General features: G+C 41.9%; 1 protein-coding gene and 2 long non-coding RNA genes across 5 annotated transcripts in view; 1 reads left to right on the top strand and 2 right to left on the bottom strand.

The window, feature by feature from the left end:
- LOC147754885 (uncharacterized) overlaps positions 1-3,110 on the bottom strand; it is a 72,343-nt gene extending 69,233 nt beyond the window's left edge. For both annotated transcript variants that reach the window (XR_015329765.1, XR_015329764.1), the window contains exon 1: positions 3,008-3,110. This is a non-coding gene — a long non-coding RNA (uncharacterized LOC147754885). The remainder of the gene's footprint in view (positions 1-3,007) is intronic.
- A 2,141-nt stretch (positions 3,111-5,251) lies between these two features.
- The window catches only part of LOC111252519 (uncharacterized), a 32,561-nt gene continuing 11,292 nt past the window's right edge, over positions 5,252-26,520 (bottom strand). For both annotated transcript variants that reach the window (XM_022810586.2, XM_022810587.2), the window contains exons 7-18: positions 25,930-26,088; positions 25,273-25,452; positions 24,497-24,992; positions 24,091-24,283; positions 22,204-23,897; positions 21,793-22,004; positions 21,391-21,548; positions 16,576-16,690; positions 12,018-16,400; positions 11,318-11,650; positions 10,972-11,079; positions 5,252-10,742 (exon numbers count right to left, since the gene is read on the bottom strand). In XM_022810586.2, the coding sequence (XP_022666321.1) occupies positions 9,933-10,742; positions 10,972-11,079; positions 11,318-11,650; positions 12,018-16,400; positions 16,576-16,690; positions 21,391-21,548; positions 21,793-22,004; positions 22,204-23,897; positions 24,091-24,283; positions 24,497-24,992; positions 25,273-25,452; positions 25,930-26,088 (8,841 nt within the window). In that variant the 3' untranslated portion in view covers positions 5,252-9,932. The remainder of the gene's footprint in view (positions 10,743-10,971; positions 11,080-11,317; positions 11,651-12,017; positions 16,401-16,575; positions 16,691-21,390; positions 21,549-21,792; positions 22,005-22,203; positions 23,898-24,090; positions 24,284-24,496; positions 24,993-25,272; positions 25,453-25,929; positions 26,089-26,520) is intronic.
- LOC147754884 (uncharacterized) lies at positions 6,340-19,076 on the top strand. The gene is made up of 2 exons (XR_015329766.1): positions 6,340-6,438; positions 17,612-19,076. It is a non-coding gene; the product is annotated as an uncharacterized LOC147754884 (long non-coding RNA).

The raw sequence follows: 26,520 nt of genomic DNA, 5'->3' as shown, positions 1-26,520 counted from the left end.
ACCAGACACAGCTCAATGGAACAGCTCGAATGTTTCGCATTTGAAATAGTCGTACAACAATTAATCAGGATTCGTAAAATATATATCCTCTAAGCGGTATGTGTACTGAAAAGCTAAGACAAGAAACACCCCGTTGGTCAAGAGAGCGCTTCAGCTGAAGAAAATTCAAATGATTATTACTTTCGTTCAGTTTCTAATTCATACACAATAAATGAATGATTCCAAATATGGCTATAAACAGAACGCCTACGATTAATAGATTCTTGATCCAGATCCCAAAGCTGCGGTCAAGCACAGATGGCAGAAATCCTATAAACGAAAAAGCATTTCTCCAAAAATCAACCTTCGTATCGTTCGGCTAATTCGTCTGCAATTCGAGATTATTCATCTTGTCCTGACGTATGTCAGAATATAAACGGATCAAACGTTCATTTCATTATTATCTTTTACGAAGATTGTATAGAGTGCAATCGATAGATTGCCGCCATGATGTGCGATTCGGCGACGTATTGGTCGTCTGGTTCCCGCTAGTCTCCGATGTTGTTGAACTCTTGTTCGAATGAACCGTGCGCTCTTTGTGGGTCTCAAAAAAGGGTTGGCTGATCCCTAGGAGATGGCAGCTCCTCTCACCGAGAAGTGGGGCCAGCTGACGCCGTTGCCGCTGGCTTTCTCTTTGAGCCGGTTGTTGTAGCAGTGATAGTGTTACTAATTTGCAGAAATCGGCTCAAGCATTAGCCGAGCATACGCCTAGCTGGCATACAATGACAAGGCCAAATTAAACTCAGTGCAAGAGTGCGTTTACAAACAACAGATGTTTTATCTCGATTCACCTATTTCTACAACTCCAATTGTACCTATCTTGATGCAGCAGCGGTAATTTTTCATGAGCAACAATATCCACGGACATTGCATATATAGTAGACTTCGAGGATATAAAATAGACAGCGCAATGTACACACTGCTGTGCCATATCGGCAACATTCGGTGCAAGTTAGTAACTTGCTTTTATGACTAGGCTTGAACACGCAGTGTCAAGTTTGAACGTTCGCTATTAATTGATTCTGCTAGTTCATCGGGTGGTACGAATCTCTGCTTCGTTCGTTGAAGCTCGTATTGCTTCCTATTATTCAGGTACTAGATGAAATGTGCTTTTCAGCCTGAAGGTAGCGTGCTGTGGTAGGGCACAAACAAGCGTAGGCTAGATTCGTTTGTAAGTACAATGATTCACCCGAACGACATGCGCTATGTAGAAGCAGTGCTTAGAATTCTGGCATACTTCAAGCGATGCATCATTGCGCCGGCTTCTATTCTACCCGAGTCGATCAAGAAGACCTTCTCGTCTATCGAGTATACGCTTTTGATATATTTTCTCATGTACCGAACGTTATGTATTGTTCTGTTGATGAAAATTATGCTAGTGACGAAAGGGACTGAACTCGGATGTGACCTCAATCCTAAATGTTATATTTGCGGGCCGAAGACGTCTTTATACAATACGGGTTGGGATTTAGGCGGAATTTAATATGATTGCTTCTGCCACGTACGCAAGCCAGAACCGGCAAAGCGAATAAGCAGCCGTTCGGTGATATGTCCTCCATCTGAGCGCTCTTTTCAGTATGCTGGCTTTTCTATTAACCAAAATATATCTTGCGTTGATCGTCATCTACAGCGATCAACTTTTATCGAATCGCAGCGCTGTTGTGACATCCGGCACATGTCGAAATAAGGACAAAGGTCAGGCCAGGCTAGCCGGGATAAACCTGACAGCTATTGCATTCCCGCAAGTCGTGTGAGAGTTTCCCAGCTGGCCTCAAAAGTCGGCGTCGCCCGGCCAGTTGCAGAGCTTCTCTTCCTATAGACACAGACACGTTTGCACGTTTATGTAGTGTTTTTATGTGGCTAGCTGAATATGGCTGGTAACAGGGCGCGCTATAGGGCTATTGGCGTTTATTTATTCTGTAATGGAATACGGCAAGCATACGTTTTATGCAAGATGGAAGGTCCGCTAATATAGTGCCAGTGCAGAGGAGAAGTTCAGCTCACAACAGCTGGTGCAGTTAAGTACTGAATAAGATTTTTTTTTAGGAACTGCCAATAGTTTATTTACGGCATCGACGCGTTAGCCGTCGTTAGTCACAATGGTGCTTTGGTGGTCATAACATATTGCTGTTATGCAAAGTTGCTCAGCCATCCGGAAAAATGAGTTAGTTAGCTGGCGTAAAAAATGTGAATTGATTTATATTACTTCAACTTAGTTATCCATCAGAGCCAGTTAATCATTTAGGAAAATGTATCACGGTTGTTTCCTTAAATCGAAAATACTCAAGGCCAATTTAGTATTTTGTGCTTTTTATTGGAAGCTCCCTTTAAATTCAGAGCAGGTACGCTATTACACGAGCATAGGTGCCGTACGTGAGCCACGACAAAGGTAAGCCTATAGCCTGCTAATTTCCAACACACGCTTATGAGGTGCTGTTATGATATCGGTTTTTGAAGAACCTGTTAGCTAATTCGGGTCAATTCTATTACAAAAAGAATCCTGTTGTTTTTTAGAACCGTAATGGGGGGAAAAGAGCGCGCCGCTTTAGTGTTCGATAGCTTGAGAATGCCGTTCGCGTTAGCACTGGGCGGGGTCGGAGACTTAGGCTCGCTTTGTTTTTTTGCGTAAAAACACTGCTCTGTCTTAATTGTACTATTAGCTACATCCGAAAACTGGCTTGCATGATCCATAAAATGATGGCTCTGGATAAAATAAATAACACACAGTACCTTGCCAACAATCTCCATTACAAATCAATACTTCGAGGGCATTCATTACTTTGGGTGAAATCAAAACCGTCATAAGTATGAGATTTTCTATTATCACTATGATTAGACGCTTCGAATGCATAACCTGCACGAAAATTAGCTCTGATTAGCAAAAAAAAGAAAGCGAGTAATTCAGCGAGGTGGAACATACGACGGTTTCATGCAATGGCAACTTAACTTCTTGTAAAAAAAAACTAACCGTATCTATGTGGAAGGGAACTCTTTTGGCTCTTGAAGTAACCTTTCTATCCGTAGCGAGTGCTTGTTCTTACGTGAATTTGCATTTTCAGCAACTGTCACAGTTTTCCTTAACAAATCAAGCACGTTCGAAACGTGACACAGAGTGTACAGACAGAAACGTCACAGGGCAAGCCAACAATGTTTCATCTATGTAATACAATAAGAATAAGCAGGAACTACGCTATAAATGATACGCGAATGAAATCACGTTCGAATATATGCACCAAAGCAAACTAGGCATCTCTTGTGATTCGGTCCCATAAAATTGAGTTCTATGAAACACTACGAGAATATAAACTATGATAAATTAAGTTATAATAATTACATGATTCTGATCACATCACCTAGCTAGAGAGTTCGTACATAAAACAAGTAATCGTGTCTTCCTTCATGGTACTTACTAGTCTTATTATACTGGAAGCGCATAATTGCAAAAAAATCATACTTGCGACAGTAAAGCATCGTCGTAATCGTATAAGGCAAACCTTCGTAATAAGCAGTGTCAAAAGTGTTTCAGTACCATTCAGTGTAATAAATGGGCATACATGTTGTGCGGGGGCACAGTGTATCACTAAGATGCCACCTGATATAAATAAAACATATCCCTTATCACGGTTGCCGTAACACGGTTGATTTTTGTAAGGTGTGGCGTTTCTGTTTAGAAGGGGATAGAAAGGTAGGCGTCTGTGGATCCTTATGATAGCACAGTGGGTAACGTATGAAGGAGCGCGGTGAAGGATCCGATAGATAGGCACGCTTCGTTTCATGTTGGGAGAGTGCGGTTTGAAGTAGTGCTAAACAGGTGAGTACCAGACGTAAGATACGAAACTTTTTATCGTACTCCTTTTAGGACAAACCGAATCGCAGAGCATGTTAATCAATGCCTAGTCACTCAAACACGGGCGGCATTGCAACCGTGCGCTTGCAGTTTGATCCATATGGATGACGTATGAAACATAACGTCTTAGACAGCTGCCCGCAAAAAGATTCAAGATAACACGATTGTAGTTTTTTCGTAATAACTGTTATGAGTAACATGCTAAAAATGTCGCTCGAAACTTAACTCATGTCCTCGTTTCAACGCGTGTGTGCGAGGTACCACACGTCTGTTTCATGGGATAAGGAGACGAGTTGACCTTATCATGCCGACGCTCGTTGAACTCTAGCTTAGCTACGGTCCGCACTTAGCACGGTAAAACTAGTTATAATACACGAATGACAGAAGAATCACACTTATTGCCCTGTAGCACAATCGAACGTGCAGTAGTACGAATAATCAAAGCTATCGCTATGCAACAATTATATAGTTTTGAATACACACAAAAGAAAGAAAAGAGGTATGGAAAAAAGCTCGTTTCTCGCACGCAGTTGCCCAACAGGCTCAAATTTGGCATTTGGGCGATCATGTGTCCACGTTTCAGGACTCATATTCTCAAATAGCCGGTCGTAAGCCAACCAGTAAGTATTAGGTGGTGCACAATGGTGAGTGGTGAGACAGTTTGTAAGACACGAAGGTAATAAAAAAGATTACCATAGATACAAGAGATGGTTTGAAAGATGATTTGTCCGTTAGACCCTCGCTTTTAACAGCACCAAATAAATACGTACTCAATTTTCAGTAGTATGCTAAAGAACGGACTTCAAAGATAGAGTCAACAGATTTACAGAGGAAGAAAATGATCTTAACGTCTCGGATTCCGAAGGAAGTTGGAGGGTCTTCAGTGCTCTCCACTTAGCTCGCCTGGTACAATGGAGGATCCAACTGGGGTGAGCCCAGCTCGTTGATCTGTCGATATGCGCTACTCCTCCCTACCGATCCGTAGTACAATTAAAAGGAGATCTGGGTTGCTTTAGAATGAAGTATACGAGAAGGACTGAGATCTGGCGCGTACTGGTTTCAGCGGGATCAAGTCTAACAATACCGAACAAAGTAGGCCCGCTGTGTCTAGTCGTATGAAAGTCGTGCCACCAGTACCCTTCAGTAAGTGAATCCAGCTACGATAGACAGTCTTAGCAAACTAGAAGAAAGTACGTTGTTTGGATATATCGGTTATGCGAAAAAATCCTTGCATCCAGCAACATTTCAAGTCTGCTGCAATCCTTATCTAGGCACATCTAGCGCGAAGACAAACTATAGTGGCAAATTATCCAAGAAAATAGCCAAACACGACTGTTCTACCTATAAAATAAAGACATCCAAAAATCATAATTAGTCGTCTCTTAAAAATTATTTTATTATGTATATACTTCATTGCATACAGTCTATTCAGGCTAAATTGGGACAAATTTCGACTCGCTGTTTCTCTTAGTTAGCATACGCTCCTTTGCTATGCTTCGTGCTAGAAAAAAGTCAGGTCCTTTTAATATAAAATTATAAACCCACAGTGAGTTCATTTTATGAACCGCGATCAGTCACCATTCTTATGTCTTTGCGCCGGGTACACCGTCATCCTTATATAGGCTTAGAGGTTTTGGTCAGGAAAGCGACCGTTGACGTTGTTGCCAGTTTCCACGTGGAAACGTTCACATAATATAATGAAAAGATCTACAACACAAGCAGATTTGAAAGGGCTTACCTATTTATTAAAAATATGCAAAAAGAACTTCGGGATGATACCAGGATGTCGTCGCCGAAACTCAAGGCTTTGTTCGAAAAGAGGTTTTATATAGGCAATCGAGTCATCCACAAAGAAATAAACCCCATGTAATATAATAAAAAGGCAAAAGTGTAATCTATTGTAACTATGTGTTCTCTAAATGTAGCAAATGAACAAGCAACATCAAGCCTGTCCCGATTTATCCTGACCACCGCGAATTATATATATATATATATATAATATTTTTCTTCGTTGTTTCTTTCGCTATCATTTCCTTCCCACTTTTTTTTCCATTCTTCAGAGCTGACTCTATAATACACAAACAGATAACTGTCATTTTCAATAACTGTTGAAAATAACAATAAGCAACATAGTCATACTGGTTCGTTCTCGAGTAATTCTTGTAATACATCTGCATACGCTTCTTTTGTCGGGCAACTTCGTCAGTGTACGCTTCCTTTTTCTTTTCGTCCTTTTCATTAATTTATATTGGTCGATATCGTTATGGTGTTTGGCTTGCGGTATCGATAACATTCACATAGAGTGCTAACGACGAGTTCTTATGACGCTGATGCTAACAACAATGGTACGCAAATAGACAACACGTACGCCATGCACCTGCACTCATTGGCCCGGCACAATCCTCTTAATTATCGATCACTCGGTACGTTCTATACAAATAACACCGTAGCATGCAATGGTTTAAAACTAGACGTTGGGTTCATCAGACGATCACTCTCGATAACCTACGCAATCATACATCGATTTACGGCAGGAATTAAACAAAGAAACGGTAATTAAGAACGATATAACGTTTTCATACATAGTACAGGTTTAAAATTTTGAGAATTGCTTTTGAAAGCAACTTAATGTTCCTTAACAACAATAGCAACTTAACAACAAATCGCACAACCCTTTAAAATACCCAGACCATTCAATAAGCAAAATGGCGCTGCATCTTTATCCAATTGTTGTTAGTCAATAGAGCCAGAAATATCCCAAAAGGATCTGCATATTCAGGTGGTTTTTGCTCGTTAAAATATCTGAGTATATGTAGAATTCTGCTTGCTAATAGTTATATGTATATTTAGTTGTAAGTAAGGCATCTGCCATCGTATTCTTTGAAGGGTAACGTCTTGAGAAAATGTCTTGTTCGCTAGAAAAAACCACCACTTCCTTTCGTTGATAGCTAGCTAGACGCATTAGCTTGTGATTGTTGACCTTTAAAGAGTAACTGTGCAGGTCAGTTCAACACGATATCAATTGTAGGCGAGCCAAAAACAAAAAAAAAAAAGAAAAAAAAACTGCCACAAAAAGGCCCTAGGAAACAGTTTTGAACGGACTTTTAGAACAAATTCAAAGTTAACACTTTGGAAAATTTCCCGCTCTGATTTAAAAATGCTATGTTAACGTTCAAGGACTATTAACGATAGATATATATAGATATATATATATATATATATATCTCGGAAAAAGTAATGCTGCACACATGCAACAACTAACAATTTGACAACTCTACGGATATATTAATCATATTGTAACGCATACTACACGGCATATATATCTTATCTTATACAGGGACGATAATAGCGTTTCATCTTTTTTTTTATTATTATTATTATTATTATTATTATTATTACATAGTCATTATATATTCAGCCTGATTATAATGTTATATTTCCTCTTTATTTACTTACAATAATATATAGTTGTGACAATAACAATAATATTATAACCCACTTTGTGTCATATTATATATACGATTGTATTTTTAACGCTCGCCGTTACTCCACCAGCAGTGTCCTATATCTTTTGCTTTTTCGTTTCATTCACGTATGTGGCTATATGTAGGGGGCGACTATATACTATGACAAATAGTGATTTTTTATAATATTGCATTGCATCTGTCTAGATATATATATATATATATATTCTTCAAGTCTATAATGTCTATTCAAATATATATACATACATACATATATATATATATGTGTATATATGTATATATAGACTACCGTATGTGTATATATAATGAGAAATTTGTAGACTTTGTATGTACAGCTCTACTCTGGAGTCACAGAGCGTGGATGATTATGAGGATTTGCCAAATTTGTTTGGTTATTGTCTGCCGAAAACGCTGTCATAGTGCTAGAGTTTTTACATAGGTCAATTTGCATACAGTCTAGCAGTAAAAGAATATGGATCGGTAGAACTGGTGCACAGGATATTACCAACTTCGCCAGCTACTGCTTCTTGCACGCATTGGCACTCTGCAGTTATTATAACGATGCACGGAGTCGATTTAACAAAATTTTTTTGCACCCCTCCATCTTCATTGTTTATGTACAAGTATACAGGAGTAGTCTAGCCGTCTTAGTATATAGCGTGCATATGGGTATTTTTAGAGTTAGCAACGTATTCACTTCGACTCAAAGAGGGTCATTATTCGACAATATTACCAGGCAACTCAGCTGTAGGCCTTTACACACCGTGGTACTTTAGTTCTTGCAACGACAGCTAAGGGTAAACGTATGCACAAAGCAGACGTTCGTCTCACAAGGGTTCAATCAAAAGAAATAACTAAGTCACGTACAAATTGATTCAGCGGGTCGCATGTGTACAATAAAAAGTTCTATTCATGTAATAAGGGTATGCTTTCAATAGGGGGTTATTGGTCCGCATAGTGTGCACCACCTGGGATATACGCTGATGTACTACATACGTCAGGCAGTTGGGCATCGTAAAGGAATGAAAAGCAGTTTGTTTCAACTGAGTATCGAATTGTGCACAATGATGATATCAGGTAAGCTCTATAATGGGGGTACTGCGTTTCGTCTTTCTAATATAACTGCTGAGCTGCCAAACCATAATAATAATACCGCTACATAATGCTACATGACCGATCTGACAATTCAGCTTTGTGTTAGATCGACTCGACCAAAGTTTTCGATCTTAAAGTCAACACCATTGAGGGCACGAATCTCAGGGGCGGATGTGTCCAGCGCGAAAACAAGATATTTTTGTAATTAACATGTATAAACGAAAACTCTTCCTAAGGGATTAATTGACTAAGTTACTTGATCGAAATTGCCGCGACTAAGATAGATGCGCTGTCCCAAACCCCCAAATGACTCTTGTGAAAATCAAAATTCTCTAAATACATAAAATACAAGTACAGACAAGTAACAGTGGTGGGCTAGCTGGAGAGCCAAGATAGCTCGAGGCTAAAGGTTACTTTCTCGCACTTCACTGCTAGCATTACGTATTCTACATAGAGCCATATTGTTCATTAGATGTGTGTATGAACTACCATTATTGTATAATCTGTTATTGTTGTACTAACCGACGCAGTCTGTCGGCAGTGTGAGTGGTGTATGTTTCTATATATATAGTTTCTCTATGTATTAGGCTTACTACCTTGTCTTTTCAAGCAGAATAGAAACATCATCAAAGATACATACAATAGTAATAGTACAACAAGGGTGAAGAAAGGTCCGACGCCAGCAACATGTGGGTATAATTACCCTAATATTTTCGAGATCTCTCTATCCATTGGGACGTGAAAGGGAAAATGGGATACTGGACATTATGTTGCGCTCAGAGAAGTTACCGGCAACGTGAATAAGATATACGTGTAAAACTCTTTCAGTGGCGCCCTTAAAAAAAACGGAAGTCACTGTCCATTTGCATCATTCTGTACCTATATATTAATAACAGCTCCTCTTCACAGAACTGCGTATTCTTCTGGCATTCAGTTTTCGCGCAACTGTCATGGACTCCTGAACAACGTTCTTATGCAACAAAAGCAAAACCGTTCTTCACTCCGTGTGTATTGTCAGTAAGAGTTAAGTCCGCGCTTTAACTGGTGCTTGTAAAGTTCGATCGCTTATTTTGCCTCTGATATTTGCACCGGGCTAGCTGACTTTTCTGAAGGATATGGACTCTTGAAAGCAGGAGCTTCCTCCTTGATTCTTGACGCCAAGGTTTCTACGGTGTTTTCTTCATTGTCACCTTTAGCAGACTACTCTAACTCTATTGTTGTACCCTGCGCATTTATATTCATGTCTTGAGTACTGGACTCGGGATTAACTGAATCCTCGACGTTGTCATTGGTGGTTTTTACAGACGCAGCGAAATGCTCCGCGCTCATTTCCAACTCTTTGAGTTCATTGCCGAAAAACTCCAAACGGAAACGGACGTCGCCGCGACCAGAGGCGTGCGACTTGCTGTTGCCCGCAATAGCCAGTTCCCCATGATTCTCGGTATTACCTTTAAACATTAAATACCTTAAAGTGTCTCATAAACAGAAGGCGTCTCCAGTGACCCTTCAGCCCCCATCGAGGTCTCTATAGATATCTCGTCGGAAACACACACAGATTCGTCATCTTGAGCCGAAGTCCCCGATGGCCTCGTGTCATGAGCAAACTTCGCCGAAAGTTCCTCATCTTCGACAGGAGCTTTCGGATCGGTGTTGCCTTGTGTACACGTTTTTGAGAACGCGTCATGCTGAGCCGGTCTACCTAAAGAATTCCGGTCCCTAACGGGACTGTCTGAAGACTTGTTGACTTGAGTAGACGTTTCTGGATCATTTGTGTGTACACTGGAGCTACCGAGATTTTTGAAAGTTAGCGAAGAAGCTTCTCCCATGTTCGTTTCTTGAGCTGCGGAAATTAGTTCCTCCATCGGACGTTCATCTTCAGCGTCGTTGGCTTGATCGGCGGGGTTGCCTGACTCCGCTGTGATTTGTTTGGGATAGACCGAATCGTCGGCATTCCAAGGCGAGGGACCTTTGCTAGCTTTGTAAGTGTGGGAAGCAGCTGCTTTACAGTCAGCTGTACTACCGGCGGAGGAATTACTACAACGAAAAGATTCTTGCAAATAGCCTGCGTGCGTAGAGCTCATCGCTAAAATTTCTGAGCGTCTAGACTCGTGTGGAACCAGACCTCGTAGGTCGTTTGCCACTTCAGCTCGGCTAGCGTAAGCAGTCGGCGACCTACTTCCTCGGACGTTTCCATCTAAAAGCTCTAACGACGCTTCCGATCGGGCGGGAGAACTATTGGTCTGGCTTATTTTCTTCTTGTCAACATCTTCAATGACCTGCGGAATTTAAATATTTCGATTAGAAAATGGAAGACTAACACCAATAAAAGTCCAATTGCAGTACAAATAATGCTAGCAAGGAATTGAATTAGGAAGGCACACATGAGTAATTAAGAATCGAAACATTAAACTAATTCAAGTTGTGATGAAAAATCTCGGATTAGAGTCCAATTGAATGGCCATATTGATATATTTTGAAACAATTTTTAAAGTTAGTATTTTATACCTCGCCCACTTCATCCGTTCTACGCTCTAGATCGTCATCGAAGTAACTTATGTCCCGTTCAGAAGTGCTATTCATCTCATGAGAAGCCTGGAAGTCCTTGGATTTATCCTGAAATAATGCCTATTATAACAGCGGTTTGACTCATGGGCGCCTATGTCCCAAAAGCACCTTGCCCTACATATATAGACGAGGATACTACAAATATATATAGATATTATGTTCGCAACGAAACCCACATAACGATCCATGAATAACAAGCCTTTTTCAAGTAATACACTATCACCTAGTAACAATTTAATTGACCAACTTCTCAATGACTTCAGCATATGATTAAATGACGATGTACCTTATTTACCGGTGATTTCGTACAGGCGATACCGGCATCCTGAATTTTTCCTGTTCGTAGTTTTTTACGAGTAATAAAAATGGTCGAGCCACTTGTGCTGCAGGCTGCGTTTGGGACCGATGAACTGGTCAATTGTTCAGCTTCGCTACCAGTAGCTTCGTCACCTCGATCTTGACAAGCGGTAGACTGATCTACCTGCTCCATGGCTTCCCTATCCTCACTCGCTAAATCTTGATTGTGGTCATTAACTATGCCCGAGCTGCTGCTGCTGCTGCTGCTGCTGCTACTACTACTACTACTACTACAATTTTCACCTAGCGTTGCCGCTGATATCTGAAAAGCATTGCCACGATATGCGTCAGTCCAGTCTGAGAACGTCCTATATCAACTATATCAGCATACTCAGACAAACGTTTATAAATGATATGAACCTTTATACTGCTAGCAGAATTCAACAATGCTCAGCCTATGTAGCGGGTAAAGGCAATATCGTTCACTTACAATTAGTAATAAATAAGTATAATGAAACAAACCAAGCTCATTATATTAAAATAATTTCCGAGCATTATTAAATTGTACTGTAGTACATCATATACCGTACAAATCCTCACTTATCATGAAATATCGCCATTTTGTCAATATAAGCACGGTGAAAGTTGATCTAGCAATGCTATGAACGGTCAAACTTCAGTGCGCATACCTTTGAAATAGCGTCAATAGCGAAGTTGACATCTACTGAGGCGACGCCAGATGAAATTCCTTGAGAACTGGAAATATCCGATTTGTTGTAATTTCGGCTAAATTCAGCTTCGTCCCGATCATCATCTTCAAACTCACCCCTTGAATCGCGCTTACTGCCGCTAGCTTTAGCTTCCTCGGGCCCGGTTATGCTTCCCGAAACATTTTCTGCTTCACTTCCCACTGAGGCAATACCGCTATTTTCCTTCTCCGTTGAGATATATTTGCTGTTAGCGTTATTGCTGCTAGAAATATCGCGGTCGTCATCTATTACCATAGATGCCTCTATTTCATTAACAGGCCTGCCGGTACTGTTACTACTACTACATGGGAGCGATCCCTCAGAGGAAGCATTGTGTGAGCCGATGCCCCCGCTATCGTCGTTGTTGTCACCGCCATGATCAGGCGACGATGATGTTCGCGGCATCGGTCTTTGTTCACTGGTGCTTTGACATCGCCCTCTGCCAGATTCCTCGGACTGCCGAATCGCAGCTGCGATATCCGCGACACTCTGGCTGTGACCTGCGTCGGATGGAGTAACATCGGATGGAGTAGCCGACGGCAGTAAGGTGTTCTGGCAGGCCGACTTGCCGGAGACAGTTGTTCGTTCTTCGCTGCTGCTGATGCTTTTCGTTGTATCCAAGGCATCTGGTCGGTCCCCGCGCCTCGGCGCGACAATGATCGAGGCATCTACGTTAAAATCTCGATTGCTTTCTGCTTCGTCCTTTTCGGCAATACCTGACTGAGCTTCTTCTTGTCTCAGCGTTTCCTGATTTTGTTGTCCTGATTCGAATCGTCGTAAGGAGCCACCTGCATCCAAAGTAGCAGATGCCTCGGATCCAGGACTGATGTCCTCAGCGATGGCGCGGGCCTCGCGCGAATTTGTTTCATCCTTACTAGCTTGTTCACTGCCATTTGATGATGGCGACGACAGCAGGCTACAGCCAGCGCTTTCACCAATGACTCCACTTGTCGTTCTCTGATCAGAGCTCGAAGACGCTCCACCTGTCGTTTCAATAGTTGATGCGTCAATGTGTAGCTGTCCAGAATTTGCTTGGTTTCCTTGTTGAAGGCTAGCCATGCTAGCAGGTGGTGGCGAAGATGAGCCGACATAAGCCCCGGGAGTCGACGCAGCTGAGGAAATGGGGGTTCCGCTTCCTTGAACTGAACTTTCCGCTGCAGCATTTTCATCAGCAATATCATCACTAGATGTAGCTCTGCAAACAGGTTGTTGCTCCGTACAAGCTTCCGTTGATGATTGCACGTCCGTGGCTTCTCGCTGACCCTCAGTATGAGATGCATCCCCAGATGAGCTAGCCTCTTCCACTAAATCATCACTAGCTTCTTCCTGAATAAGATTTGATGACGGCTGCATACGTTTGTCAGAACTAGAACATGCTTCATCTCCAGTAAGGACACAACATAGTTGTGGCTGATCTCTATCGGAGTTAGGAGACGTCTGCTCGGTCCTGGCTACCAAAGTAGACGAAGCGTTATTATCTGGATCCTTGTCTGGGGTAGTGTCAGAGCTCGATGAAGCCGCATGGTGATGCTGGGTCATCTGATCTATATCTTGGAATGCCTCCGGGTTTACTTCCTCATGACAAGATTCATTCAGTCTGTCATGCAGTGCCGGTTTGTCATCTGAGCTAGACGCATCTGCCTGATGCCCCTGTTGCCTATTGCTAAACTCGACGTCCTGGTTCACCACAGGTTTCACCGGTTCCGACTTTTCCTCCACAGCTACCTCTGCTGAAGGTTGACATGACGCTCCGATCCTCGGACTAACACGGCTCGTGACTCCTATGTCCTGTGTAGGTTGATCACTGCTTGATGTTACTTCTGACTTTTTATTGGCGGCCGGCAATGCTCGTTCGTCAACATATCTTGCCGCGGTTGATTCAGTGCACCCGTCGAGGGCACTGCTGGAACCGCTAGTGAATGGAGCCCGTAGTGAAGACGAGACATCGGCTCCACAATGACGAGGAAGATTATTAGATATACGATTTGCAGCTGTTGCAATGACAGGATCATCAGAGCTACCTGCGGCGGAATCTTCGACGCTTTGTTGTTCTACATTAGAGGCGGATTGCAGTTTAGTCGGCGGATTCGTTACCGAAACGTCTTTTGCAGTAGCTTCTGAAGGACCAGCAGCATGATGCTCTTCATCACTCTCATTGTCACTGTCAAGATCGTAACTAACCAAAAAGTTTGGCTTACTGACTTCGACGGAGAGAATCTGTTGGCCTGACGGCGAATCTTGTGATGGTGATTGCTCCGATAACGAAGAACTTGTCGTCGAACCCCGTATTCCACTAGTTGTACATTCGGAAGGTGTTGCTTTATCAGTAGGAGCATTAGCCATATCTTTATTCACTTCACTTTGGTTGTCTTCAGAATAGCAAGCAGCTTCGCGCGTTTCTTCACTCTGCGAAGGACCTGCTTTTTCAGGTAGATTACCAGTATCATTAGGCTGGGATGACACAGCTAAGTCGTCTTGGACCTTAAACGGTGATGTGTTCTGTCTACTTTCTGTTGAACCGGAATCAGGTCGCTCGCCACCTTGCCGTTCTTGATCGAAGGCTATTTTAAATGGATGCGCTTCGAGGTTGCGTTGGCTATCAGTTGAATCTAATGCAGCAAGGTCTTCTTGGTCGGAGGTTTCCGATGTGGCTACATAAAGATCTTTATTATCAACATTTCCTTCCCGACCTACCGATGACTCACTCTGGTTTTTATTAACATCACGCACAATTGGTGTGCCGTCGTCGGGGCGTCTTATCGCAGGGGAGGCCTCGGGCTCTATTCGCATAGCAGTGTGCTTGCATAAATCATTTTGCTCTGAGAAAGACGTTTTCTTTGAGGGTAACTGCCCATCGTATGGAGAAGCAGCCTGATCCTTGGAGCTTTTACTGGTCTGTTCGCTTTCAGTTCCCAACAACTCCCCCGATGTGCCTGCTACAAAACTAATGTTAGTATTAGAACACGCGAAGACCGTACCGCTGCTAGTGCCAGCGACGTTACTCTCAATCTTTTTCTCGGACCCGTAACCCAATGTAGCGGGCCCGTCATTAGATCTTGTATCGCTGCAGCTGTCATCTTGCTCAGCTTCCCTTTCGTCGTACTGGCCGTCAGGCTGCCGGAGACACCGGGCTGTTTCGGAGACACTGCTTTGCTTACCATCCGACCCTAAACTGTCGCCGGAAGCTTCTGGCTTATCCAAAACCCTTGGTTCATTTTTGAGTTGTTCTGTTGGCTGAGCTGTGGTAGTAGGATTAAGCTCAGATTCGATGTCACTTGTGGGGGCTTTCACTACTGACATCGGACGAGTCTCCTCCTTTAGTCTACCCGCTCGTTCAACATCATCGTCGTTCTCGTCAGTGTCACTTTCGCTCTCTGAGCTGCTACTTTCTTCAGATAAATTGACGCTGCTCTTCAGATCGTCGACATTGCCTATACGTGCCGATGCAGGTGTCGGCGAGCGCTCATCGTTTCCGGTAAGAAGCGATGACTGTGCTGCGGTATCTACAATTGACCAACGTGTGGGCTTTCCGCTGTTTGCCATTTCAACAGGGGTTAAAAGGACAACGTTTGAACTAAGATTTGCATTGGCTTCCACGGAACGCCGATTAGCACCGGCAGCATCCTCTACCAAGCGACTCGTTGTCGCAACGCTCTCAACGACATCTCCGGTGACGCTGCGAATCTCAGCGCTGAGTCGACGGGCCGCTTCATGCGCTGCACAATTGACATCCTCAACACGCGGCTGCTGCTGCTGATTCTGAGAAGCGACGTTACTGTCTATGACCACGGTAGCAGTCGGCAATAAGCCAATATCCCTGGTAGCAGCAGCAGCTGTGACAATGGCGCTACTGTCTTCTGTGACTAGGCTTGACACAACCGGGTCCCCAGGAGTTAGTAGCGTTTCGTCGTGATCGTGGTGGGAATCAAACGATATAGGAGATGAGGCAGCTAGCGGCGTTTCTATAAATTCTTGAGAGCGCTCGGGGTTCGCGGTAGCGAGAGCTGACGCTTCCCCAGGAGCTACATCCACTAATTCTTCGTTGACATTCTCGTCATCGTGGATACACAGCTCGTCTACTACGCCAACAGGTTCATCGACGTCAGCGTCCGCCACCTCTTCGAACTGCGGGGCCTCATCCAGCAAACCCTGAACAGCGCTATCCACGTCGGGTGCCGAAGGCCCCTGCGTGTCAGAACCGCCCAGTGTTTCCTGACGGTCCGTTTCATTCGCTACCGATGACAAACTCGAAGAAGGTCTCCCCTCAAGATCGAGTGGGTCTTGAAGATCAAGAATCGATGCTACAGCACTTTCCACATTTGGCTGCGTAAAACAAACAAAAACAACAATGAAGTAACAGAGAAATTACTCAATGATTATGGAGAAAATGCCCGTTAGAATTATCTGTCAGACCCCTAATACATAGAGGAACAAGCTAACGAGGAAAAAAGTCGAAATTATTTAAATTTTGCTTTTAATAAATTCTATCTTATCTTACTTGAAACTTCTCTGGAAGTCTCACTGTATTTTCAGAAGCACCAAAAGGCTCCTCGTGGCCTACCGGCCTGGTCTCGGAAGGTTGTTCTCGTCGTGACTTGCTGATTGCACTTGATCTGAAAATGTTCAATTGAATTTAAAGATTACATCAATAGAAGAAGAAATTAGGGACAAAAATGATGGACAAATAAACACCAATTTCATTTTATCAGCCTCTTACAGTAAGAGTGTTCGGCTACAGAAAATAACTTGGTAACCGCTGTCGTCATGAGATTAAAAGCGTGTTTACTGTTGCCCAATGTGCTAATGTCGCACAAGAGTTAGGTATGCTTCGCCGTTTTGTAGCTCGAAGCTAAAATATCTAGGCTGATAGCTACCGTTTTCAGAAGGTTCATTGACCAAAACGGTTTATTTAATTTTTTTTGTCACGCTGTCTGTTTTGATGCATCTTGGAAGCATTTCCAAGATGAACGATCGTTTGATTTCAGTTGAATAACGTATAGTGATTTGTACTAGAAGTAAAAATTTAACCATTTTCTGTCAATGAGTTTTCTAACATTGAGGTTAACTGAATAGCAAATAATGAAATAATTAGTAAAGTAAACTCTTCCTGTAATTATAATATAATTCGTCGCATAAAATTAGCTCTGTGATTTAGAAAAAAAAATGTGTATATATATATATATATACACATTTTTTATGTCAAAAAGTTAAAAATATAACCATATGTATGTTACGAGAAAAAAACGTGTATCGAGAGTATGAGTCGCTTTTTGATTAAAATTCTGTGCACCGACTTGAATAAGTTTCGTACACCCTGTGTATATATTTTTTCAATGACAACTTATTCCTGCGTTCTATGCGATTTGCGCCTGACAAGCGTTTGTAACATAACAAAGAATTAGTCCATTCATTGTTGTAGATATTTCACCCGCACCCTTTATCTCCACCGCATCATGCAACGCGAACCGATTTACGTCAGGTCTATCCGATTGAGCGTTTGTCAGAATCGTTTTCGTTCTATATGTCCCTTCCAGTCAGTGCATCAATCATGTTTGTGGCACATGCCTTAATTATCTGGTCACATAACAGTGAGACAGGGTAGAAGGCTGTGTTGCCACAGATGGATGAATCTACCATTAGCGGCGGCACAGGCAACAAAACGGGTTGATAGCGCTGCAGTAGCAGGAAAGGGAATACGAGTTCAAGCAGTGCTTACCATTTAGCAGCTACACTGATGGTGGACAGAAAACATGGCGGAAGATTTTCAAATCTTGGATTGGACAAAAGGATTTGTGCTCACATAAGAAGAGCAGCCATAAATCAGCTACAATCGAGTTAAACAACTCTGCCGGTCCAAATATACAGCGATTATATATCAATAGGTAGATTATTTTCAATGCACACAATGCAGAGAAGAAAAAAAAAGAAAAGTATAGTAATAAGATTGTAATTTTCACACGGTGAAACCAATTGTACTTGTGTAGTAGTTTCGATGTTGTCATTATCTTTACTGTTCGAAACACGCATCAAACCTTTAATTGACTGTATTTCTTAATTGTTGTTGTTGTTGTTGTTGTTGTTATTATAAATTTCGCTACGCAATAGGGGAGATGGGAATGAAGTAAAACAACAGCTACCTATCGAATCATTGAAAGAGCAGCAACAAGCAGTTGGCTACAAGGGAGAGATTTAATTCTCAGAATAGGTTATCCGCTTCATTGATCGATAGTCTTCTCCAAGCTAATTGCAATCTTACATTCGCATAATCGACAGCCACGCTTATTACTGATGCCGGCTTAAACGTACACGTGCACATAGATCGTTCATTGCAATGGTACGGTACGGTACGGTACGCACTACGAATGGGGAACGACAAAATCCTTGCAAGCAAGGATAACGAATTGTTCAGATATGATTCACAAGCAGTACGCGCATGAACCGAATCCCGGCAGATTATATTGTAATGTCAGATAGATTGGAAATTGTAAAGATAATGAAATATGGGGCCGCGTGGAATAAATAAGTCTTTTAAAAATAAAACATTCGATATCGGCATGCACGCATAACTTCTATGAGATTATAATTAAAGTTAAATTTAAATGGTTGCAAATGCGTTTCTCTACAATTTACTGTTAATAAAAAAAAAAAAAGAAAAAAAAGAGTGATGCAACAAGCAGTAATGCCATGCGTTTCTGATTACTCACTACAGTGTGACATTTGGTCGGTAATTATAAGACGACATGATACTTTCCCCGAAAATGAATCCCCATTGATAGTAGAGTAATTATAGTAAGTTCGTTGACAAAAAAAAAGTGTCCTAATAGTCTAAATTAAGACAAAAAATCGTGACATCTAAGCAACATTTTTTGAAACAGAATCATTACATAGAGTAGGTAGATGAGAGAGAAATTTATTGATTATAATTGCCGTTCACGCATCTATAAACATATAGCATTAACCTGAATGGAATAAATTCTGAACATGAATTTGAAGTTTGAATCACGCTAGCTATCCTTTTCATATTCTTTATGATACCTTTATCATACCTACAGTACTCAATGAAGATGATTTAATAGAAGAAGCACGCTTTGTTGCGGCCTAACATGCCGAATATACAATGAAATAAATATGAATAAGTAACGATCGTGTGAGGTGGTAAATAAAAGGGTGATGTCCTAGACGAAATGTCTACCAAGAATTAGGTAATCTAGGTATTATTATTTTTTTTTTTTTTGAAAAAAATCTGCAGGTCATTTTTTTCGGAAACTATTTATTGACAACGAGAATGTTTACACAATACATCACACACACACACACACACATATTGAATTCCCAGTAATAACAATAACGACCTATTTTCCAATTGCTAAATTACTGGGCATTTACGATTAGTAGAAAACAGAGGGATATCTATCTACCAATAGTACCATTTCATACTTGACCGCCGTTTCGAATGTAACAGCAGCCTTCTCAAGTTTTGAAGAGTCCGCCCTTCACTTTTCACTGAAATTTGACTATATATATATATATATATATATATATGTATATATATCCTCGCAAATGTATCAAACGCATATTAAACTTAAGTAGGAAGCCACAAACTTTGAGCCGCAAAGCTCGAGTATCAAATAAGAGCTTAGCTCAAACAACAACCTTCAACAATTAATCCCATGCTCCAGAATGATTATTTCTCTTGCGGCCGACCTGAATACTGAAAATTCTGCTCACATTCGAAAAACGTTGTTGGCGCAAAATCAGACAAGCTCACCGCAGAATCGAAATGTACATTTGGTTCAACATTGTGAAGGGTCCGAACCCTTTGAATACCGACAGCGTCGATAATAATAAGAAGAGACCTGCTAAAGGTAAGGACGCCCCAACACATAGTTTTAGATATAGTTAGCATAAAAAATAGCTGCATACGTCTAACAGTTGTCATCATTGAGGGGCACCTCCAGCCAATGCAAAGCATACTGCGTTGGCGGAAGCGCATTGCAATTGCACGTATGCTGCTTTGCATTCAGTCACAAATTAAAGTATATATCGTATAAGACAGATATTTAACTTAACTTAAAACAGACGTGCATCTCCTGTTAAAGTTCCTGCTAGCCAGACACTAGCAGCTTTCAACCGGGAAGATCGTAAAATTTTTGCTTAACTATTTTAATTTAGCAAATACCGGAGTACAAGCAACACACGTTCGAAGGTTTTTGCCAACGATGGGTACAAACTTGGTCTACCATGACCAACATGCCTACAATGAACCCTATGCAACGTATAATTTCTACTATTGTGAATATGTAACACAAAACTACTAATCGTCAACTAGTAAGAGTTTAAAATAATTAAAGTATTGATATACACATCAAGATTCCTATGTATCCTCTAAGGTACAAATAGATAATTGCCATAGTATGATTGAGATTTTCAAATTGACGCTGGCGTAAGCAAGCATTAGAATCCTTGTGAAAACGCCTATACATGGGCCTCCAGGCCATTGTGAGAAAATCCAGCTCCATTGGAGCCACAGAACTCGTCACATCTTTCGACGATTGTGCTGATGAATACGTAGTAGAAGGTTTGCTATTTTCCGGGTCGCCTGGGGGGTGTAAAAGGCCAGGTTTGCGGTGGAAACAAATTTCTGCGACAGTGACGCGTGTATCCAAGTAAACTATTTGCAGGATTAATCCAGTTTTGAAGCTATTAGCGTAACTATTACAGGTGAAAATGATCCGCTTTGGGGAGGTGTGGCGGCTATTGAGGTGTGGGCCTTCGCTAGATCCATAATCCTATCGCAGGTTTCTGTGGAAGCTGGCATCCCCATAGATTTGCACACAATTTCCTCACACCTTCACGACATCAGGTCTTCGTATGGATTGAAGAATTCCGAGAAACTCCCCATAGGGGATTTCGCACTAAAACATATAAGATTTGGCCAAATCTGAAATTGCGGTCACCAATAGCTGTTGGGGCCGCCAGTACGGCTAGTTTACTACCTAATAAATGGGTAAATTACTGCTTTAAACAAAAGCTTGACAAGACGTCGCAACATCGTTACGAGAAATCTGTTGTAAAAAAAATCCGTTTAAAACGTATCAGAACAAACCGTCGTTGTAGCCCGCAGCGGTTACTAAATATGAAGTTCGAGTACGCGTTGCAAACTGGTCAACTTTTTCACAGTGCCATAAAAAAAATTTAAACGAACTTAATATCCCGCGTTTGCTCTGATACCGCGATAAAGGTGCGTTGTATCACAAGGTCTGAAAGCAAAACGTCTATTAATATAGAATCTATAAATTATCATTGAACTGACCGGTGGCTGCTTTCAGCTTCGCTCCAAACAGATCTTTCGAGGGCCGCATTCTGATCGTGATCCGCGCAGAAGACCGCCTCCCAAAGGTCGTCAGATTCACCCGCGCCTGAAACGTTGCCTGTGACTGATGTTTCACGTTCGATGGCGGATGCAATGTCCTGCAATGTAAAAGACCAAATCAATTATAAATTCCGTAAGTTACGTAAATAATAACGATGTGGACGTTACGCTAGACGTAAGTAAATTAACAGAAATCAGAGATTATTCATCTTTTAAGTGTTTGTATTTTGTTCGACTTAGTAACCGTTCGTTTTCTTATAATACTAATTCCGGAATCAACACGTGATAAAACATTTTCAGGGAGTTTGTTTTTAAAGAGTCTGCAACCGTAATTGGCCTTACCGGAGTCACATCTCCAATGCTGTCTTTATTTTCGCTTTTTTGCTGCACGGACGTGTCCTGATTGGGCTTGCTTATAGTAACGTGAGGAATATCGTCGTCCTCTGCATCATCAGGATCGCCCAGGATAAGGCAAACCTCCTCTTCTTGCTCTTGCCCATCAGTGAACGTTTCGTTTGGCTTTTCGTGATCCTCTACTAATTTACTGGCTTCGACTAATTTGAACAAGAAATGAACGGATAACATGTTAGAAAACTAATTATCTGCGCTATTCTCTAATGATATTTCTTTAACTAGGGATAAGAAAAGATTGCCTTTACGAGATAAGAGAGAGCAGATTGGTATTACAAATGTTTTCAGTATCGTAAAGGCACATTTTCGTGACTATAGCCAGACATGTTTGCTTAGCTTTACCTTTGTCGGTAGCTTTCGAGATGACATCTTCCTGGATCGTTTTCTCGTTTACAATATCCCCTGTCGAGGCGACATCCGTATTTGTGACAGTTTTAAGATTTTGTCTCTGTAAGGATTCGGCTAGCTTGACTGATTCCACGTCGTCACACAAAGTGTCCTCTGATTTGGGTCCATCGTGGTCAATCGACTGAGCTAATCTTTTAGTGTCCTCTTTGCCAGATGTATCGATCTTGACTAAATGTTCAACTTCAACCTTTGGCTCTCTTGATGTTTGGGGTGCGGATGATTGCACTACTCTCATGTTGGGCTCGTGTTTTGGCCGTGCATCGTCTGCTGCGATGCTCTGCAACTGGACGACGACCACGTCGTCTACTCCAACTGCTTTATTATTCTCGCGTTTGTCGCTAATCGCATTCTGTGCAGTTTCGATATAAAGCGCCGTAGTCTTGGAAACAGCATCTGCAGCTTGCCTGTCACGATCAGCTGATTTCTCATCTGCAATTGTGTCACAACTGCCAGTAGTATGGACCAATGCTGCTTCCACTTTCGGTCTAGCAGTATCCTCTAGTTTCATTATCGATTGAACCAATTGTGGAGGATCGCTTTCTAACAGAACACTTGCTGCAGCTTTTCGTCGACCTCGACGTTCTCTCGTTGGTATCGTCGCAGGGAGGGATTCCGGCCCGCTTTCGATATTGCTTTCACCGGCCTTCTGAACCTCTTTTCCTACGATGGTTAGCTCTGACTTATTTAGTTCAAACTGCTGTTTAATGCTAGTTTTAGTTAATGCCGGTACCGTAGAAGATATCGGCGTAAACAACTGCGCTAAATGTTGCTCACTATCGCTGCGACGTACCTTCATCGCACTTGCTGACGGCGACACCGTTGCTTGGGTCAATACAGATTCATCCGGAACAGAGGTATTATCATTAACAGCTGTCTTGTAAGAGTGTTCGGTAATGCTTTTGTCGGTGTACTCTACGCTGACTTTGTCCGCTAAGACATCTGCTTTATTGTGGTGTCGCGATGATCGACTTCTTGAGCTGCGTGTGCCATTTCCGGAACTATTCCCACCGCTAGTCGCTGCCGAAACAGTGTTCGATACGGTAGCTGTAGTCGTCACTGCTGATTTTGCACTACCCTTAACGAAATCTAAAGCCTGCACTTTAGCGTTGTCATCTCTCTGACAACGCGAAGAGCGCTCTCGGCCTGTTGTAGCGGACGAGGTAGACGCCGTAGCGGCAACCGCGTTCGATGCGGATGAAGTTGTGGACGAGTATTTCTTGAGGGAACTTTTCGAGGCGAGGTGGCTAACGACTGTTGACGCTGGCGTTGATGCTTTTTCAGCGGCTTCATTACGAAGGGCGGTCCCACCACTTTTCATTAATTTGCTGGAAGCCACGTTGGCAGATTGGTAGACTGTTATTTCTTCATAGGGCTCACCAATGAGGGCGGCAACTGCAGCCTCAACAGAATCTCGTCGGCCAGACGTCGTTGCCGGCGTCACCGAACATCTATACATAGAAGATGTAAAAAACGATTCTTTGGGCGTGACCGCGGTGCTAGTTGGTTGCTCGTGCCTCTCCTTAGAAGACGTGTTCTTCACTTGCTTATAAAGCAGGCTTTCCGTTTCTGGAGCGTCAACTGGCGCAGTCGTATGTTCCATTGGAAGCTGACGCCGTACCTGCCTTAACCTAGAGAAACAAACGTGAAAAGTAAAAACTTCAGAAGCGAATAAAGAGGATCCCATAACAAACCTTTCCAGATTATTTGCGAGTTCTATGAACATCATCATTCAATTCATTTAAAGAAACCATGTTCATTTATAAGGCATAAATTAATAATCCTTAACTATTAATGCATATACCTCCGTCGAACATTACTTACGTCGCTTGCAAGGTAGTCGCCATGTTTAATTGGGGTTGCGGTCGTTGTGACTCCTGCTGCTTATTACCTTTACCGCTATCGTTACGTGTGTCTGCTGGATCGAAAGCTGCTTTTAACGACGTTGGTTCAGGGGGCTTAGTTTCAACTAACGCTTTTATTGGGGACGCACCGAGCAACCGCAATACGCAGTCATCTATATGCGCAAAAAAAAAAGAAAAATTTTAGTGGAATATTAGAAAATGTTAATTGTCGTTTGCAACGAAGCAGACCATTTATCGTGTTTCTTTACGTATCTTTATAAGGTAAAACTCAATGGCTGTACGGTTCGGACTATAAAATGAAGCGTATTGTTTTACACGAAATTTACGTCGTACAATATTTCTTCTGATAAATCGCCAAAACTCACCAAGTGATGTGCTCCTTGCAGGTGGAGCAGTGCCAGGTTCATTCCGAGCTTCACAGGTCTGAGTTTCATTGGAACAACCTATACAACTACTTAATGCAATAGTGGTTTCAGAAGCACTTCCGCCGCTTTCGGTGGCTGTAGTAGCAGCGCCATTTTCTCGGCGTGGCCTCTTTGATCGGGGTGGTGTAGGAAGCCGTTGTATGTCAGGACTTCGACTTTCGTCATTCGCATGACATTTCTGTAGTCTGCTTTCAGCTTCCTTTGACTGGGATAATGCGATTTTGATTTCTGCTTGCTCGGCTTTTTGCTTCAAGTTCGTTTTTGAAACGGTAACAGGGGGCGCAGTGTCACTTAGTTGTTTTGCCGTCAGTTCGGTCCTCTCTAACAGTACGATAGGCTCTCGTAGACTAACGGCTTGGGCACTATCAGTTGAGGACACAGACGTGTTTGAACAGCGACCTTCCCTTCGGGCCAACCTTTGCACAATATTCTCAACCTAAAATTGGAACGATTGGAAACCGTTAGAAAGGTATTGACAATCACGATTTGCGAAAAACACATTAAGAGAGATCAAATTAAACAACGAATAGGCTTAAAGGTCGACGCTCGTGACAATATAAAATGAACTTAGTGTACAGAATATATCTTATTGAAATGATTAAATTTGACCAATTACTTCTGAGCTTTAAGCCACAAAATTATACGTTTAAATTCTTTATTTGTATCATGGCCCAACGTTCATGTGCCGATTATCTTTCATTGAATACCAAACTAACCTTGGATCTCTTGCGGGTCTCGCGCTGATTGCGGTCTGACCTTCTCGTGTCGGAGCGGTCCGAAGGAGGGCTGACAGACGCTGCTTTAATCGATCCAGATGGTGATGATTTACTAAGCAATTCCTTAATGTCATAAGAACTGGATGTTTCCTTCGTAAACGTCGTAGCACTTGGACTCGTCTAAACAGAAAAAAAAAAAAAAAAAAAAGATATTTTGCGTTTTAGACAACAAATATTTAACTAAGCGTCTAATATGCATTGACACGACGCTGGCGTGAGTTTGCTCAGTTCGCTATGTAAATGTACCGCTTACAGAAGGCTGCTCATGGATCTGACTGCCACTGAATTAATAAGCACAATACAGTACCTGAAGGCATCTGTTTTAGGATTAAAACCTATGAGTCAAAATTCCCTCAATAAAAACGCGTTATATTTTCTGACTTTTTAAGAACAGACTAGAGGGTTGAACGAAGTTAAGCTTGTAATAAATTGAAGTCAGAATTGAGACGGAATGAGCTTTACATCATGTGGAGTAACGTTCTGACGTTGTTGTTCGCATCTAGTGTTTTTTAAGCAATGACAAGATTACAAAAAATAGTTCAATATTATACAACTAATTTATCGGGTCCATTCAATTGTGGTTCCTGATAAACGTACTTTCTTCTCAGTTCTTTCTGGCGACGAAACATCAGGCAAAACAGGTAAGGTAGACAAGGAAGACTCCGAGGCAGCTTCAGGCAGTGCTTTTGTATTAGCCGGTGCTCGCTCAGTGGAGGACGCCTGATTCCTCATCTCGCGAAGCGCCCCACCACGACCCTGCAATGCGAAGAGCCACCCAAAATAAGTACTCGGCACAAGCTAAAAACCGTCTTTCTGACCGCTTATAAACAGTTGTCCCTTAATTTTTAACAGATAACTTCCGATCTATGAGCAGCTAAAAGAGACTATATGAAATTTAAATCCTAGAATACATCTGCAGTTTGCCAATGAAAAATACCTTGCATAAATTAATACACTCATGGCTGATCTACAAGCTTATCATAGTGGTTGGTTTTTTTTTCAAATTCATTTGGCATTAAATATTTTCTATTTATGCTACTCATTTGTCAAACTAAAAACGCAAACGAAATTTTATCAAAACCCATTTATTATCTTGTTACTACAGATCTTCTAGCTGTATGATGTCTAAAACGAAGTACTTTAATTTTTCTTCTTTTCGTGTAAAATATTAATGCAGTCTATGCGCTA

This window comes from Varroa destructor, unplaced genomic scaffold (assembly GCF_002443255.2).
Source record: "Varroa destructor unplaced genomic scaffold, Vdes_3.0 BEIS01000006.1, whole genome shotgun sequence".
Taxonomy (NCBI): domain Eukaryota; kingdom Metazoa; phylum Arthropoda; class Arachnida; order Mesostigmata; family Varroidae; genus Varroa; species Varroa destructor.
This window is presented reverse-complemented; position numbering and strand designations above follow the sequence as displayed.